Source organism: Hippopotamus amphibius, chromosome 13 (assembly GCF_030028045.1).
Source record: "Hippopotamus amphibius kiboko isolate mHipAmp2 chromosome 13, mHipAmp2.hap2, whole genome shotgun sequence".
Taxonomy (NCBI): Eukaryota; Metazoa; Chordata; class Mammalia; order Artiodactyla; family Hippopotamidae; genus Hippopotamus; species Hippopotamus amphibius.
In genome coordinates this window covers 7,531,786-7,550,222 of record NC_080198.1, presented here as the reverse complement: position 1 = coordinate 7,550,222, position 18,437 = coordinate 7,531,786, and the positions used below count along the sequence as shown (strand labels likewise).

Sequence of the window (18,437 nt, the reverse complement as noted above, 5' to 3'; positions counted from 1 at the left end):
AGAAGAGCTAACACCCATCCTTCTCAAACTCTTCCAAAACATTGCAGAGGAAGGAACACTCCCAAACTCATTTATGAGGCCACCATCACCCTGATACCAAAACCAGACAAAGATACTACAAAAAAAGAAAACTACAGACCAATATCACTGATGAATTTAGATGCAAAAATCCTCAACAAAATACTAGCCAACAGAATCCAACAACACATTCAAAGGATCATACACCATGATCAAGTGGGGTTTATCCCTGGAATGCAAGGATTCTTCAATATATGCAAATCAATCAATGTGATACATCATGTTAACAAACTGAAGGATAAAAACCACATGATCATCTCAATAGATGCAGAAAAAGCTTCTGACAAAATTCAACACCCATTTATGATAAAAACTCTCCAGAAGGTGGGCATAGAGGGAACCTACCTCAACATAATAAATGCCATATACGACAAACCCACAGCAAACATCATTCTCAATGATGAAAAACTGGAAGCATTCCTTCTAAGATCAGGAACAAGACAAGGATGTCCACTCTCGCCACTACTATTCAACATAGTTTTGGAAGTCCTTGCCACAGCAATCAGAGAAGAAAAAGAAATCAAAGGAATCCAAATTGGAAAAGAAGAAGTAAAACTGTCACTGTTCGCAGATGACATAATATTATACACAGAAAATCCTAAAGATGCCACCAGAAAACTACTTGAGCTAATCAATGAATTCGGTAAAGTTGCAGGATACAAAATTAACACACAAAATTAACACGCAATTCAGTCAATTAAGACAACTTACCAAAAGCATGTGCAACCTGAAATCCATAGGTAACTCAATAAACTCATTTGATTCAACTCTGTATCAAGTATACTTTCTACGGATCTGCAACTAAGGCTCAAATTGATTTCACCGTTTCTCTCCTCTTCTAAAAGAGGAATTCATGAATATAAACCTATCCAAAAGATTGCAAAGAAAATAAAGATGTATCATTACAAAACAACCAAAGTAATTCATTCATAAAATTAAGCTTTTTTTAAGCACTATAACCTGAAACTAAAGCTTAGTTCCGCAGAAGTTCCCAACATACAAGTTATTCACTCAGATTCAAAGCATGCTATGAGTGCAAAGGGCTTAAAGTTGAGCACTGGGTGAACGTGGGTTTAATTTCCAGCCCTGCTTTTTACTATCTATGTGGGCAATTTACCTAAGCCAAATAATAAATCAATAGTAAAAGTAATATTTCCAGTTATGTATGGACTCCAAAAGTATTCTTCCATATACACGTTTTTCCCCAGGGAGTTTCCTAGAAAATGTATACCACCAAGACAAGGAAAAAGAACAGGCAGATTTCAATCCTGAAATAAATGAACTGACACAGGAAGGAAGAGATAATACCCAGAAGGCTGGTGAAAGGAAATTCCAGGGTAGCCATGAAGGAGGCCCAAAGAGCAACCACAGTAGATTGGAAAGGGCAGGGGGCTGCTTCAAGCAAGATGTTCCTAAGAAAACAGTGAGTTGATAAACAATCTATGAGTTTCAATGTATTAGAAAGTGATTTACATTTCTGATGGAAAGTTTAGAAATAAATTAATACCAGATAAATAGAAGACTAAGCAAATAAAACTATTAATTATAGGGAAAGTAGAATGTTTTTCTGAAAGGAATTATAACTTTAAGGAAGGAAAAAATAATCTCCCCTCTAACCTTCTTAGTTCTTAGCTGGGGCCTTATAGCAAAAGACTAATTTACATGAGAAAAACAAACAGATGTTTATTAACATGTATACCTCATGTATACATGGAAGATACCCAAAGAAAAATGAGTAACTCTAAGCCACTTGAAGGTGACTCAGAACACTGGCTTAAATATCATTTTCAGCTAAATTAAAAAAAAAAAAAAGGTGTGGGGGAGGGCAGTTATGGGGAGATGGCCAGATAGAAACAAGGTAAACAAGAGTGAAGTCTGTTATGCTGATTGAAGTCAGAGCCTTCTCCACCAACAGGAAGACTAATTTACCTCTAGGGATAGAGAGGGGAGGAGGAACAGACACCTTTGTAATTATGTCTCACACATAGTTTTTCTTTCTGCTGCTTCTCAATTGCCTTCTGCTCAGAGTAACAGGCCACGGTGGCATATTCTTGGGTGGTAGCATACTCTACTACCCTTCATAACCATAGTATATATGCTGCCTGGTTCAAATCGCATACAATGTCTCTAACTAACACTGACCTTATAAAAAATTATGACAATATTCAGAATTTGGGAGAGAGGAGAAGGTAAGAGTCAGGATGTATAGAAGAGCTAAATTTTCATTTTTCAAATTAGGACTTCAATCAGTTGTTAACATGGAAAACTGAAACACTTCAAGAAAGAGCAGAAAGAATCATCTTTTATAAACATGAAGGTAATTACTAAAACAAAAGCCAAAAGGTTTGACAGTTGTCAATTCTAGGAAATGGAAATGGAGACAGGGTGGTGGTGAAGGAGGCAGACTTTTTTTAATAAGCTTTATAGAAATGTGATTAAAAAAGAAACCACGTGAATTAAAACATTAATGAAAATGTTTTTTAAAAAAAGAAGAGCTATCAATGGTATATTTAGATCCTCATACTAAATCAAACTGTAACTATAATGCTAATAAGCACTTGAGCTTTAAGTGTCCAAAAGTTTAAAAAAAAAAAAAAAGTACACACTGAGGTTTATTTTAGAGTTAAGTGAATTAACTTAACGTGACCTATTTAGTAAAATTAAAGTTTTTAAAGATATTTAAATGGTGGGCAATAGATATTTGTATATTTTTTTGCCTGGATCTAACCCACATTTTCTTTAGTGTAGCGTAACTGTTAGATACCATCCTTTAGCGATTTAAATTATTTTTGTTCCACGCCAATTTTCTGGTTTCCTTATTGTTATAGGTCTTAGTTTTGCCACTTCTGTGATCATCTGATATTCTGTAGCTCCTGTATCAAGAAAAATTACTTTGGCTTCCCAAAGGCTGATCAAATAGGATCGATCACATCTGTTTATCCTCCGAGTACCAGCGCTGTGACCAGACCAAGTTCAGCCTCTGGTCTGTGAATCCTCCAGCTCCTTTTCCTACTCTGGGAAGGCTCAGGCCATCACAACTACATCTAGTGCCTGTGTACTTCATCCTACTTCCCTACACAGACCACAACTGGATCTGCCCCTTCAAAGCTTAAGAACTGGAAAAAAAAAAAAAAAAAAAAAAAAACCACAATTCTTTTAGCATAGCTAAAGCGTATCACGTGTGGAATACTCATTCAGCAAATATTTATTAACTATCTACTGTTTGCCAGGCACTTAAATTTAAATTTAAACTAAAACCCAACCAACCAATCAAAGAATAAACAGCTACCTAACTGACAAAACACTAATGTGCTAGCACTGGGAAAGATATATACAAAGGTCATTTAAGGAAAATGAAGTGATAATGCTGGGAAGCTGGTTTATAATGAGTGAAATGAAAACTATTTTCGGCACAAATCTGCAAGCTACAGAGTGCTGGAATTCTTTACTGTCACTGCGTGACCTGAGGACAGGATGGCAAGTCAGGAATGTTTCCGTTTTAATCCTATTTTCTTCTCACAGAGATGCTTTGAGAGCATCTAATGAATGTTTCCAAAGTGCTTAGTGATAGCTCAAAGTAGAACGTTAGCCACAAATCAAAGAGCAGGCACACAGTCACCAAAAACGGTCACTGTCTGAGTAAACACTCAAAAGTCAGTCTCTTAAGTAATATTAACAAGGAAGTATGTGTACTAAACATTAATATACAAATATATTTTAAAAAATTACTTAACATGAAAAACTGCAACCCAAGTTCTTTGCAAATAAAGAAAACATCACATAACTTACGATATTTACTGTGAATTTCATCTATTTCCTTTTCTGTTTGGTCCTTTGTAAAAACCATCATCTAAAATAATCCAAAAATTCTTAATTAAAAATTACAAAAAATGACAAGAATAGAAATTAGTACTATAAACTTTAAAATCTCAAATGTGGATGTTTAAAATAGAGGAAAATAATCTCTCATCTCTGTTCTATACAGACCTAGGAATATTAACTCCTGTTTACTTCTCTTGAATATTGTAATTAATATACGTTTTACTCATTACTTTTTTTCATCAGTAGAAAATGCAATACTGATTCCATTAGAATTTATGAAGTATTAACACAATCAATTAAATTTCCTATTTTCAATAGTTAATTTTCCACATTCATCTGTACAACAGGTAACACAAAACTACAAGGCTGAAGAGACGTTTAGCAGATCACTAACAAGGCAGATCTTATTTGTCGTCTATCTTTCCAACCTAACTTTCCAAGTCTACCACAAAGGTATGCAGAGAAGGTGCAATAATGCAAGACTTCATGTGTTAAATTTCTAGTTCACTTTTTAAAATTTTAGACTTAAAAGATCTGAAATGTACTCACACAATTCCTTATAGTCTCCATCTTATAGTTAGCACAAAGGTAATAATAAAGTCAATGAAAATCTCATTTTTTTTCTACTGATTATAAACTTACTTCCCTAAGGTCGTTGCTTTCCTTACAAACACATTATGGATGATCTAGAAAAAAAGTCTACTTGGGAGAGCCCAAAACACCTCCTCCAGTGTCAAAGGACACAATGACTATTTTCTTCTTTGGTATCTTTTCCTCAAGTTGGACCATCAAGCTAGAGGAAGGCAACAGTGAAGAAATTTAGGTCTCAGTCCCTCAATAAGCTCAACAGATGCTCAATCCTCATCAACTCTTACAATTACTGAATTTCGCCAAGAGTATAATCACAGAACTGCAGAATACCAGAGCTAAAAGGAGATCTTAGAGATTATATAGGTAAACCCCTGAGTTTTACAGGTGAAGATCTTAAGGGTCAGAGAGGTTAAATGTTAAAGAGCTTATTAAACGGAACCGCCAGAAAAAAGGACCAATACCAAGGTTACCTGATGTACTGACACATGCTTTTTCTACAAAACTATAATTCATCAGTAAACTCTACTTTGGATTGATTTTGTGCCCGAAGACTGCTAAATATGATAAAAATGCTAAAATGAGCGGCAAGTAAATCACAATACATTAGAGGGAAATGTGTTCTAGTACATTTCCCAGTGAACAGATTTAATACTGATTTGCTTTAATTTGTAAGGTATTCAACTTTTCCTTCCTTCATTTCTACCGAGACACTGGAAAAGACCATCAACATACGCTTTCGTTGAGTTTACTAGCTTCAAGACGCATCCTAGTCTTCTCCATATTTTCAATTTCTTGAACTATTTCAGCAGCTGTTAAAAATAAGGACATACAGCCAATGTTAATTACATGGTGTTTCTCAATGTACTCTGGTGATATAAACTGTTAACACTGAAGCTGGATGATGGGTATACATGTCCTATCTTTATGTTTTCTGTAAGTCTAAAGTTACTTCAAAACAAAAGGGTAAGAAATTAAGAACAGAGTTAAAACACTTAACCTTTATGGATGCAATTACAGTTTAAAATATGATCAGAAGAGTACAGCAAAGTCATTTTGCTCATTCCTTTGAATATACAGGTATAAATAGCAGTCCCAATGAAACATGAAAATTAATGTTAGTGTAAATTCTATTCTTAGGGGATATCCACTCAAACTGCAATCTACAAAATGTTACAATAATCTACTTTTCAAGGAAAGACAAAGGTCTACAAATACCAGGAGGAAAATGGCCTTGACTCCAGAATTTCTGTCAGTAGGTGTAGTTATCAATCACATACAATGAGAGCTGGAATAACTCTGTCTCATATATAAATACCTTTGAATGCAAATAGCATGAAATTTGCCAATGCTATCTTTCTTCCTACTAGGTGAACATATTAAGACTAAAATACATATATGGGGAAAAAACTACAACCCCTTCCACACATTTAAACATAAAAAGATACTTTATCTAGAATTTGCCTCAAAATAATCCATGGGGGGAGGGGTATAAATGACAGACAACACACCATTAGGCATGGGTTGACAATTGTTTGAGCCAGATAACACGTAACCAGGAGGAAATCATCATATTCTTCACTGTAAGAATTTAAATTCTATGTAAGTTTATAAATAATCTCTATTAAAAGTTTTTTTTACAAAACCCACAGTTCTTGAGAGGATCATTTAAGAATACAATTACCTCAATTAAAAGTTTGTTTTTCAAGCACTGAGAGGTACCTCTTGCCTCCCTAATATTCTAAAACCAGTAGAAACAATGTAAACAATCTCTCTCTCTCTCTGTGTGCCTGAACAGAGAGCATAAATTTATTGAATCATGGTGTAGCAGGAAAGCAAAGGGGCCACTTGCATTCTACCCAATCCAGTAACCCAAGGATCATTCAAGTTAGAGAACATCTGGCATACTCTCTTCTAAGGTATTTAGGAAACTGTACTAGGATTAGTTGCAATTCAGGGGCTTAAATCTTTCAAGGAGACTTCTCATTCTGTTTATGATGTAAAGAGCTGGATATAGTGTCACTCTCACCCTGACAACAAGAGAGGCTGGATAACCTATAAATATGTAACTTTATTTGAATCCATCAGAGCTAAGGTCACAGGGAAACCAACTAGCCTAAGATCTAAGGAAAGTCAGGTACCTTAGAAGAGAGAGGGGTCATGAGTACTGGCTGACCTAAGAAAGACAAGGATTATCCAACCACTGGCTAAGAAGATTTCAGATAAATCCTTTTTTTTTTTTTTTCCTTTTTTTCCTTTCTTTTTTTTTCCTGGCTGCACAGTAAGGTATGCTGGATCTTAGTTCCCAGACCAGGGATCAAACCCACGCCCTCTGCAGTGGAAGTACAGTCTTAACCACTGGGCCACGAGGAAAGTCCCTCAGATAAACTTTTTGATAAATTGCAAAAGGCCAACCTGGGAAGCTTCAATACAAGGGAACTACACCTATTCCCAGGTTATTTTCTACAGACCGTACTGGGCACTCTCAAGAACTGCTGGGGGAAGGATGAGAAATTACAAAAAGTATCCCTCCAGACCCAAGCCTGGGAAAGAACAGCCCTCACTGCAGGAAGGACATGAAGCCCCATCAGATCTTTAACCCGTATGAAACAAAAGCGTTGAGCCACTGAGGGAAGGTCAGCAAAATTGAAGTCCCCAGAGCACAGGTAAATGGAGAAAGGAAACAAACAAAAGCTCCTCTCCAGCAGAAGGGTCAGGAAACTGCCCTGGACCGAGACCACTAGAGGACTCTTGCCACTTTGGGAGGCACAGGATCACTGAGAGAGCCCCACCCCGAGACCCAGGACCAGAGGCCTTCCTAAGGTGGAGGCTAAGCCAGGATAACAGAGAACAACCTCATGCTCCCTACCACGGAGCCAGGATGCTCAGGGACAAGTAACTGCAATCAGCCACTGGGAGAGAAGTGAGCATGGAAAGAGACTCCTTAAGGCACAGGTTCACAGGGAAAATCTAAGTGTGAGTGATACAGGTGCATTTTAAAAACAAACAAACAAACTTCTGGTAACTCAGGCACCGACCTAAGCAAAAGGGATATGAAACTGGTGGTCAACTACAGACAACCATAGCAACAACAAAACCCAGATCAATCAACCACATATAGCAAAGTCCTAGCAGAAGAGGAGACAAGTCTATTTTTTAGTCATTCATACTATTTACTTCAGTCTTTAGAGTCTCACATGTTAATTCTGGCTTTCAACCAAAATTCGCAACATATATGAACAAGCAAGCAAACAAACAACAATAACAAAACCAAGCTCAGATATCACCCAGATGTCAGAAATACCAGACATGGAATTTAAAATAACTCTGAATAATAGGCTAAAATATCTAGTGGAAAAGATGAACAACATGCATGAACAGATGGGGCATTTCAGGAGAGAGATGAAATCATCAAGAAGAATAAAACAGAAAGATCAGAAATAAAAAAACATTAGCAGAGATAACTTGACCCAGCCAAGGAAAGAATTAGTCAACTTGAAAATGGGATTGATGGTATAACCCAAACTGAAACAGAAAAAAAGGGGGAAAAAACACACAAAAAAACAGAATAGAGCATCTAAGAGCTGTGGGACAATATCAAAAGGCCTAACATACATGTAACAGAAATCCCAGAAAAAGAAAAAAGGGAGAGGAAATATTGGAGACCCAATGGCCAGAATTAGCTAAACATAATGAAAGACATCAAACCACAAATATGAGAACGTCGAAGAATATCAAACAGAATAAATAACAAAAAAGCCTAACAAAACAAAAACACAACACTATACCTACACATAAACACACAGAGGAAATCTTGAAGCCAGTGAGAAAAAGGGATACACTACACCAAGAACAGTCAAGTATTACATCATGCTTCTCATCAAAAACTATTCAATCCAGAAGACAACGGAATGAAGAACTTAAAGTGTTAGGGGAAAAACCTACCAACCCAGAATTCTATATCAATGGAAATATTTTTCAAAAGTGAAAGAGAAATGAAGGCTTTCTGAGACAAAGAAAAACTGACAGAACGTATTATTAGCAGATCTGTACCACAAAAAGTGTTAAAGGAAGTTCTTCAAGCAAAGAATTATAAAATCAAAAATTCATCTTGATAAGAAATAAAGTGCTAGAAATGGTAAAAATGAAGGTAAATATGAAATACATTTCTCTTTTCTCTAACTACTATAAAAGATAATTATCTGTTTAAAGGAAAAACAATAGCAATGCATTATGTTGACAGCATGATAACAAAAGCACAAAGAATTGGGGACTGGGAGTAAACTGTTGTAAGGTTCTTATACTACAAGCAAAGCAGTATATTATCTGTAGGTAGACTGTGACTAATTAAAGGTGTACATTACAAACCCTAAGGCAAACACTAAAATTTTGAAAAAGAGGTAAAATAATAAGCCAATAGCAGAATGAAATATAATTTTTAAAGTACTAAATTAATCCAAAAAACAATTTAAAAAAAGGACAGAAGGAACAAAAAGCAGATGGAACAAACAAAACAACTAGCAAGATGTTAAGTTTCAAGCCAACAACATCGAATGTAAGTGGTCCAACGAATAAGAACCAAAGAATGCAGAATGGATAAAAAAGAAAAACCAAACAATATAAGGTTAACAAAGAACACATTTTAAATAAAAGACATAGATTCAAAATAGGTTCAAAACAAAGAATGGAAAGACATGTATCATGTAAATACCAATGAAAAGAAACCTGAAATAACTATATTCATAGGAGGCAAAAGAGACTCCAGAGCAATGAATGTTACCAGGGATAAAGAGGGAAATTACTGAAAGGGGTCAATTCACAAAGAAAACGTAACAATCCTAATGTGTTTGCACCTAGAACAGAAATCAAAAATGCATACATCAACAAGAACTTCTGATTCCAAACAAGTTGGCCTAGGCTCATTTCTATTCTCACTTCTCATAATCTTCCCTGCAAAGTATAATTACAAACTCCAGATGTAAGACAATGGTAAGAAAACTCTAAAAAGTGGAAGGAAGAAAATGGACTGGCTACAGAATTTGAGGAACAACACTGCAGTAAGTTTCCCGGGTTTTCTTTTTATCTTCTAAATATCCCAGACTGGTCTCTGGCGAAGCCTGCAACCTGGAACCACCAACACTCACAGAAGAAAGAAAAAAAAAAAAAAAGCCCCAAGAGAAACCTATTCTAAGCAAAGGGTTGTGAAAGGGAGAGATCAGAAACCTTTTTGACAATATCCGACCTATTCCAGCTAAATACTGCTGATGCTCCCAGTCTCCAGCACGAACTTCTCCCCACACTTAGTTAATTTAAAGATCTGTAAAATTAAAATACAGGTACTATATTTATTGAAAAAAAAGTGCATATAATCTGCAGTTCAAACCTGTGGTGTTCAAGAGTCAACTGTATATCTCTTTAAAGTAGTTTAAATGATACATTTGTTACTAATTTCTTGTACTTATAGGAGGGAACTAAATAACAATAAAAGTTGGAGGGCTTCCCTGGCAATGCAGTGGATGAGGGTTCCATCCTGGTACAGGAAGATCCCACATGCCATGCAGCAGCTGAGCCCACTGCACCGCAACTACTGAACCTGTGCTCTAGAGCCCATGAGCCGCAACTACTGAGCCCGTGTGCTGCAACTACTGAAGCCCGCAAGCCTAGAGCCTGTGCTCCTTAACAAGAGAAGCCACCACAATGAGCCTGCGCACTGCAAGGAAGAGTAGCCCCTGCTCGCCACAACTGGAGAAAGCCCGTGCACAGCAACAAAGGCCCAATGAAGCCAAAAGAAAAGTTGGAAACAAAGTGAAACAAATGAACGTCATTGTATTATTTCAAATAACATAATGACAATAAAGGGAAAAAATAACTTTGGGGAACACAGTATTTGACTATGTACCCTAAGTCCAGGAGAGTAGGGAGGGGAGAGGGAAGACTGGGTACACAGAACTAAAAAAAAGAAAATCTGGAATTCTTTCCCTGGTTGCAGAGATGTAGCAGTATAGATGAAGCAATTCTGAAGCGATTTTAGATGTATTACAGAACTGAACAAATAAGTAAATGTGCTGATGCTACTGGGAGAGAAGATGCTCCCTGTGGAAAAATGGAAATACAAACATGAAATAAAGAAAGGTAAAGAAGAACTCTGTGGGGCTGGATTGAAAGCAAAGGTGTTGACATGTTCCCATGATTTCTAATATGCATAAGTGGATTTACCTGCATACATATACCTGTAGTATACAGGCATACGTGCATGTGTATGCATATGCATATCCATGTATGCATATGTATATGTGTGTATATATTCCTAAGCTCCATCTGCTGAAAGAGTCTAGAAGCAAAGGTACCAGGTGGCAGGGCTTCCTAGGTGGTGCAGTGGTTGAGAATCCACCTGCCAATGCAGGGGACACGGGTTCAATCCTTGCTCCGGGAAGATCCCACATGCCGCAGAGCAGCTAGGCCCATGCACCACAACTACTGAGCCTGCGCTTTAGAGCCTGTGAGCCACAACTATTGCGCCCACGTGCTGCAACTGCTGGGGCCCACATGCCTAGAGCCCGTGCTCTGCAATAAGAGAAGCCACGGCAATGAGGAGCCTGCGCACCACAACGAAGAGTGGCCCCCACTCACCACAACTTAAAAAAAAAAAAAAAAAAAAAGTAGCAGGTGGCAATGAGCACAGCTGGTAGCCTTATCTTGTTTTCCCCCCAAGAGAACCAAAGTCTCTCAGGGAAACAGCTGATTCCAGGGCTGGGGCAGGGAATCACTACCTTATGTTAGAAGTAAGGAAATGGTAAAAAAAAATAATAATAGATCAGCATGGAGAAGCTCCCACTGGCCAAATTTGGAAACATAAACACCAAAATAACTAAGGATGGAAATAAGCTATAAACCTGTGAATGCATACTGATGACAAGTTAAAAACAAGGGAAGGCTCCTCCTTCCAGAACCGTGGCAAGTGTCGACCGGCAAATGTGGAAGGAAGGCTGAAATCAGAAAATCATCATTGTGCAACTACACAGAAAAGACCAGTTCAGGTAAATATTACTAAAGAATGCTAAAGGTAGCAGTGAGATAAAAGTGTCTCTCTACAGATTTCTTATTAGGAATAAGGAGGAAACTACAAAATGAAGAAACTGACAAGGTAATCAAACCTGCCATCACAAATGAAGGGCACGAAGATGTCACATACTTCTAGATGTGATATTCTGAAAAGGACAAAACATCACTTATATAGTATCACGGCCACAAATGCATGGCCTGAATGTAATTATAAGGAAACATAGGACAAAGCCAAAATGAGAAACATTCTATTCGGGGAAAACACCCAACAACAAAGACTGTATTCTTTTAAAATGCCAACGTCATAAAAGACAAAGAAAGGCTGAGGAACTGTTCCAGACTGAAAGAGATTGAATGGATATTACAACTAAATTTAATATTGTGATCCAAAACTGGATCATGTACTGGAGGGGGAAAAACATCCACAAAGGCCATTACTGGGTCAACTGCTGAAACTGGAACAAAGATGATAGATTAAAGAACTATTTAACAAAGACAGATTTACTAAAGTTGGTAACTGTACTGCAGCAATAAAAAGAGAATACCTCTTTTCTTAGGAAATACACAATGAAGTATTTAGGAGATGTGATTATATGCCTTGTTCTCAGATGGCTTAAGAAAAAAATATATGTATATAAAGATGTACACACACACAAACACCTATGTATTAATACAGAGAAAGAGGAACAATAATTCATAAAGCAGATGGGGCAAAATGCTAATAGGTGAATCTGTGTAAAGGGTACATTTGTGTTCTTTACGATAATGTTTCAACTTTCCCATAAGTTCAAAATTATTTCCAAGTAAAGTTTTTTTTAAAAGAAAGAAAAATTAAGACTTTTTCAGACAAATAAAAGCTGCAAGAACTTGTCTCAACAACACTTGTGCATTACAAGAAACATTAAATGAAGATATTCAGGCCAAAAGAATATGACATCACATGGAAACCTGGATCTAAGCAAAGAAATGAGGAATACTACAAACGGTGAATGTGTAGGAACATAAAGACTTTCCTTTTCATTTTAAAAATTTCTTTAAAGGAAAATTGACAGTTTAAAGCAAAAACGGTAACAAAGTACAAGGGTAAGTCAAAACTTATCTGCACCCTGGCTGCAGAATTTATTTTAATTAACTTCTAGAAAAGATAAATACATCATTTTTCAACATAATCTCCTTGCTTTTCAATACACTTTGTCCACCTGTCAACAAGCTTTTGTAATCCCTCATTAAAAAAATGTTTTAGGCGGAGCTGCAAGCCATGAATGCACCACAGTCTTCACTTCTTTATCAGAAGTCAATCTTCGTCCTCGTAAGGCTGCTTTCAGGGGACCAAACAGGTGAAAGTCCGATGAAGCAAGATCAGGACCATAGGGAGGATGCTTTAACACCTCAAAACGAAGCTTTTGCAAAGTGTCGACCATGTAAGCAGAAGTGTGCGGATGTGTACATCCTCAGAGCACAAAAAACGCATCGCTGCACGCTGCTCTTCTTTTGTGCAAATCACAAGTGGGGCATCCATTTTTGCTCACATCGCAGTTACAAATGAACTGATGTAACATGTTCACACCTGCACAGCAGGAACGGGGGAGACAGTAGCCTTGAACAGAAAGCACTGACAAGACAGTGTAGACAACAGAAGTTTTAACATAACCGAAGTCTGGATAATTTTTGACTCACCATCGTAGGAGGAGGTTTATAACATACAGAAGAAAAAATCTATGACAATAAAACCAAGGGCGGAAGGAGTAATGTCCTATGTTAAACATGTAGTACAATCTTATCTGAATGCAGACTGTGATAAGTTTAAGATGCACATGGTAAACTGTAGAACAATCACTAAAAGAAATTAAACTAATAAGCCAACAGTGGAAATAAAATAGAGAACTAAAAAATACTCAATCTAAAAGAAATCAAGAAAAGAAAGGAAAAAAAAGAAAGAATGGGCAGGACAAATAGAAAACAGAAAGCAAGATGGTAGACTGAAACCCAACAAAACAGATTAAATGAAAAAGTTTTAAACACTACAATTTAATGGTATATCTTGTCAAATTAAACTTTAAAAGCAAATCCAAACTATATACTGCTTACCAAAAAAACACAGTTTAAATATAATGACACAATATGTTTAAAGAAAAAAATGAAATAAATTATTTGTGGAATATTACCAGAGACTAAAACAAATATTTCATAATAATAAATAGGTTAATATATTAAAGAGACATAACAATATTAAATACATATACACCTAATTAGTGAGATTCAAAATGTAAAGAAACAGAATATACTAAAAGGAAAAATTAAAAATCTACAAATACCCTTGGAGATTTCAATAATCCTCTCAGTAACTGATAGAATCAGTAAACAGAGCATCAGTAAGCATGTAGAAGACTTCAATATACTACCTAGCATCTTTGCATAACTAACGTTTTAGATCACTGAACAAACGAAGCAAAACTTTCAAGCGCCTAAGGAACACTCACCAAGGAAGATCTAAAGCTGAGTTATAAAACAAGTCTCAATAAATGTAAAAGGTCTGAAATCATACACAACTGCTTCAATGGAATCAAATTAGAAATGATTAAAAAAAGATCTCTGGGAAATATTCAAATATTTGGAAATTGAAAACACTTCCAAATAATCCATGGGTAAAAGAAGAGATCACAACAAAAATTAGAAAATACCTTAACTGAATGAAAAGGAAAATACAAAAGAAATGAAAGCACATGACTACATAAAAATCTATAAGCCCAGTTTCATAGCAGCTTTATCTAGAACAGCTGAAAACTGGCAACAAGTCCAGTTGCCTGTTATTTAATAGTCATTTAGTCATCATTTCAGCCAAAATCTAGAACATTTCCTTCACCCCCAAAAGTTCTGCCCCGCTGGAGTAAATTCCCTCCCCCCTTATCCTCAGGCCCTGGGACATACTCATCTCTTCTATGTCCCTATAGTTTTTGCCTTTTCTAAAATGCCAGATAAATGGAGTTTTAAAATTGTACAGTATGTAGTCTTTTGTATCTGGCTTCTTTCACTAAGCACAATGCTTTTGAGGTTTACCCATCTTGTTGCATTTATTAGTAGTTCATTCATTTTTATTGTTGAGCAGTGTTCCACTGTATGGTTGTACGACAATTTGTATACTCATTCACCTATTAATAGATAATCTCAATAAACAACAAAGCTGGAGGAACTGCATTACCAGACAGCAAGATTTTTAAATTACTCATAAAGTAATTAAGACAGTGCACTACTGGCACGAGGATAAATAAATGACCCAGTGGAACAAAACAGTGTCCAGACCCACACACACACAGTTAGCTGATTCTCAACCAAGATGTACTGACAATTCAATGTGTAAAGCATGGTTTTTCAATAAATGGTACTACACCAATCAGCTACCCATGTGGAAACAACAAAAGAATCTCGTCCCTTACCTTGCAACGTATGCAAAAATCAATTCTAGATAAACTGTAAGTTGAAAGGTAGAAGCAAAAAGAATGATGCTTTTAAATGCTTTTAGAAGAAAACATGATTCTGTGGTAGGCAAAGACATAAAAGGTACTAACCAATGGAAAAATGCAACACATTGGATAGAAAATTTTAAATTTCTACCTCTCAAATGAAGCTATTAAGAGAGCAAAAAGATGAAATGAGATTAAACATATATACACCCAGCAAGATTTGTATCCAGAAAAATTCACGTACGCCCACAAGTAAATCAGGAAACAATAGATCTATAGCATAGAAAAATTGGGCACAAGACTTAAATGGGTATTTCACCAAAGAGAATATCCAAATAGCCAATAGCTATATAAAAATATGCTGAACACTATAAACCACTAGGGAAACAAAAATTAAAACCACAATGAGATACTACCATGGGCCCACTAGAATGGCCAAAATGGAAAATTGACAATATTGATGATGTTAAGAGGTTTGGGGGGGCGGGGGGTGAAGGGGAAGCTGAGACAAAGCGAGAGAGTAGCACAGACATATATATAGTACCAACTGTTAAATAGATAGCCAGTGGGAAGTTGTGGTATAACAAAGGGAGTCCAACTCGAGGATGGAAGATGCCTTAGAGGACTGGGACGGGGACGGTGGGGGGGACTCGAGGGAGGGTGGGGGGGGAGTTGAGGGAGGGAGGGAATATGGGGATATGTGTATAAAAACAGATGATTGAACTTGGCGTACCTCCCCAAAAATAAATAAATAAATAAATAAAAATAATTAAAAAAAAAAAAAGAATGTGGAAAAATTAGAATTCTCATACCCTCCTGATGAGAACATACATTGGCACTGAGTTTCTGTCTCCACCCATGAAAGGTGAACATCTGCAAAAACAACAATCCCACATCTAGGTATATGAATCCCCCAAACATGTGTGCCTATGAGCACCAGGAGACTTGCAAAAGATTACTCATAGCAGCATTACTCTTAAGAGCCAAAGAGTGGGGAAATCCAAATGTCCATCAACCACCAAATGGACAGTGTGACATATCTATATAAGGGAATAGGCTACAGTAAGAAAAATTTTAGAGAATCACACCTGCACACAAAAACATGGATAAATCTTATAAACATAAATGTTGCACAAAATGAAGCCAGACTCAGAAGAATGCATACACTACTTATTATTTCATTTACAAAAAGATAAAATATAGGCAAAAACAGTCAAAATGAATATATGGTTTTAGAAGTCAACTAGGTGGTCATCTGTGAGAATGAAGGTGGTAGGGGGGGCGCGGGCGGGGCGGGAGCGGACACAGCTCCTGGGATGCTGGCAGTGATCTGAGTGGTGGTTACAAGGGCACTTTCCCTTTACTTTGTGATAGTCACCAAACAATATATTTATAATTTAAGTTTCTGTTTGCATATTATACTTTAATTTTTTTTAAATTAGGCAATTCCATCGATATGCTAATAATTGAAAGAACTCCAAAATTTGTGTGTAGTTAAATGGAAAAAAACTATTAAGTAGTGTGTATGTAAAATTAATTAACATTTTTATAAAACAACAATGATCAAGGATATATTTTTGTGTATAACAATCTTAATAATCTAATGCAACATTTACTCAATGCTCACTACCTGCTAAGGTAATATGCTAGGACTTTACATGCACTGCATCATTTATTCTGCTCAAAAACACCATGAAGTAGGCAGTACTATAACTCTTACTTTACGGGTGAGAAAACCAAGGTCAGATATAATAAGTAACTTGCCCACAGTCACCCCATCATCAAGCTGCGTAACTAGGTTATAGGCCACACTCTCGAGATCAACCTTCATATGCATGAGAAGCTGGCCGCAGTGGCCGCCTCTGAGGAGGGAAGTGGGACAGAGAGATAGGCTGAGAGAAAGGCTGGCTTATCACAGGACCCTCTAGGTACCTTTGGAAGGATTAAATTTGCATGTCTTACCTATTACCAAAAATGTATTAAAAAACTTTTTTCTGTCGTTTATAAACCCGAGCCACACAAAACTGCTTTATCCAGAGGATAAACGCAACTCACTGTTTTATTACTTTACCTGATTTAGGATGCAAAGCATCACACTGCGCATTGTACATGTGTACAAACTCTTGATGTCTTTTAATGAGCTGTTGTTTATTTCCTTGAACAGATAATCCATGCTGCTTTAGCTTTTTCCTTAAATCTCGATCTGACAGCAAGTTATATACAGTTTTGGGTAGCGGCTTCCTTTTATGAACAGAGCTGAAATGGGGAAAAAAAGAGTTCACTGAGGGTTGTTGTGAATTATCAAATGCTTTTCATGTAAAACAGTAATTTACCTTCTGACTCAATACCAAGGCAACTAGGAGAATAGTAGAACCATTAAGACAAAAACAGGAAACAGAAGGATGAAATGTGCTAATAAAGTTGACAGTATTTTTCTGACAGTGATGCATCTGAGGTGGCAGTGGGACAGTCAAACAGAGAGGTTTAGGTGGCAGCCAGAACTCAGGTCTCAGAGCAAGGCCAGGCCTAAAGATGCAGAACTGGGACTCACAGAGGGCTGTGCACTGAACGCTATAAGAACTTAGGATCACACACATGTGAACTTTCTCACTTCTTCACATCTTTAAAGCATGCTTTTCCTAAAATTTGCCCATGGCTTCCATACAAATCTCTATGAAAACCAGTTATCTCAGGTGATTAGAGTACAAATGCTATCGAGGGTCAGGCTATGGATTTAAGAATACCATCATATATAGCTTCTTTAGAAAAATTTCTGATGTATAGCCAAAACTGCCCACTTATAGCCAAGGCAATCATTTTGCAAAAGCACTAGATGAAATAAAAAAAGACTTGCTGGGATGGTTAGCTTTACCCAACTCATTACATCAATGGAAAAAGAATTCAGAGAGTTGATGGGTAGGTAGTATTCTTGTGGGATCATCCTCAAAAGAACACAATTGAAAACAACAGCAAGAAACACAGCAGTGTTTTTTTTCTTTCAACTTCAATTAATTATATTAATAAATATATAAGGCATTATAAGAAGTGTATTAGCAAAATCTCTCCCTGGCTCTTCCTTCTATTTACATGACAAATACAATGATAAGCACTAAGTTACAATTTTAAGTATAACAAAGCTCTAGCAAATGACTTCCTTATACTCCCTCCAAAACACAAATTAATAAACATTATTTCCTTACATGGAATATGTAAAAGTCAAGCTACCTAAGGGTATCAACAACTTGAGAAAATTACTTACACAGGAACTACTTAATGAACTTTAATCTATTTAATCTAATTATAACCTGTTTCTCTGAGTACATTGCAGGGCTCAACACCATGGCAATACGGTGCTTAACAAACATGTATTCAAGGTAGTCACTACAATTGCAATCATTTTTAAATGAAATATCAAAACTTCAGGCA

At 36.5% G+C, this 18,437-nt stretch overlaps 1 protein-coding gene across 3 annotated transcripts in view; it reads right to left on the bottom strand.

Moving 5' to 3' along the window:
* The window catches only part of RAD18 (RAD18 E3 ubiquitin protein ligase), a 122,661-nt gene that overhangs the window by 60,596 nt on the left and 43,628 nt on the right, over nt 1-18,437 (bottom strand). For 2 of the 3 annotated variants that reach the window (XM_057706297.1, XM_057706296.1), the window contains exons 7-9: nt 17,083-17,267; nt 5,224-5,300; nt 3,868-3,928 (exon numbers count right to left, since the gene is read on the bottom strand). In XM_057706297.1, coding sequence (XP_057562280.1) covers nt 3,868-3,928; nt 5,224-5,300; nt 17,083-17,267 — 323 coding nt within the window. The remainder of the gene's footprint in view (nt 1-3,867; nt 3,929-5,223; nt 5,301-17,082; nt 17,268-18,437) is intronic. The other variant, XM_057706298.1, reaches the window with a different exon arrangement.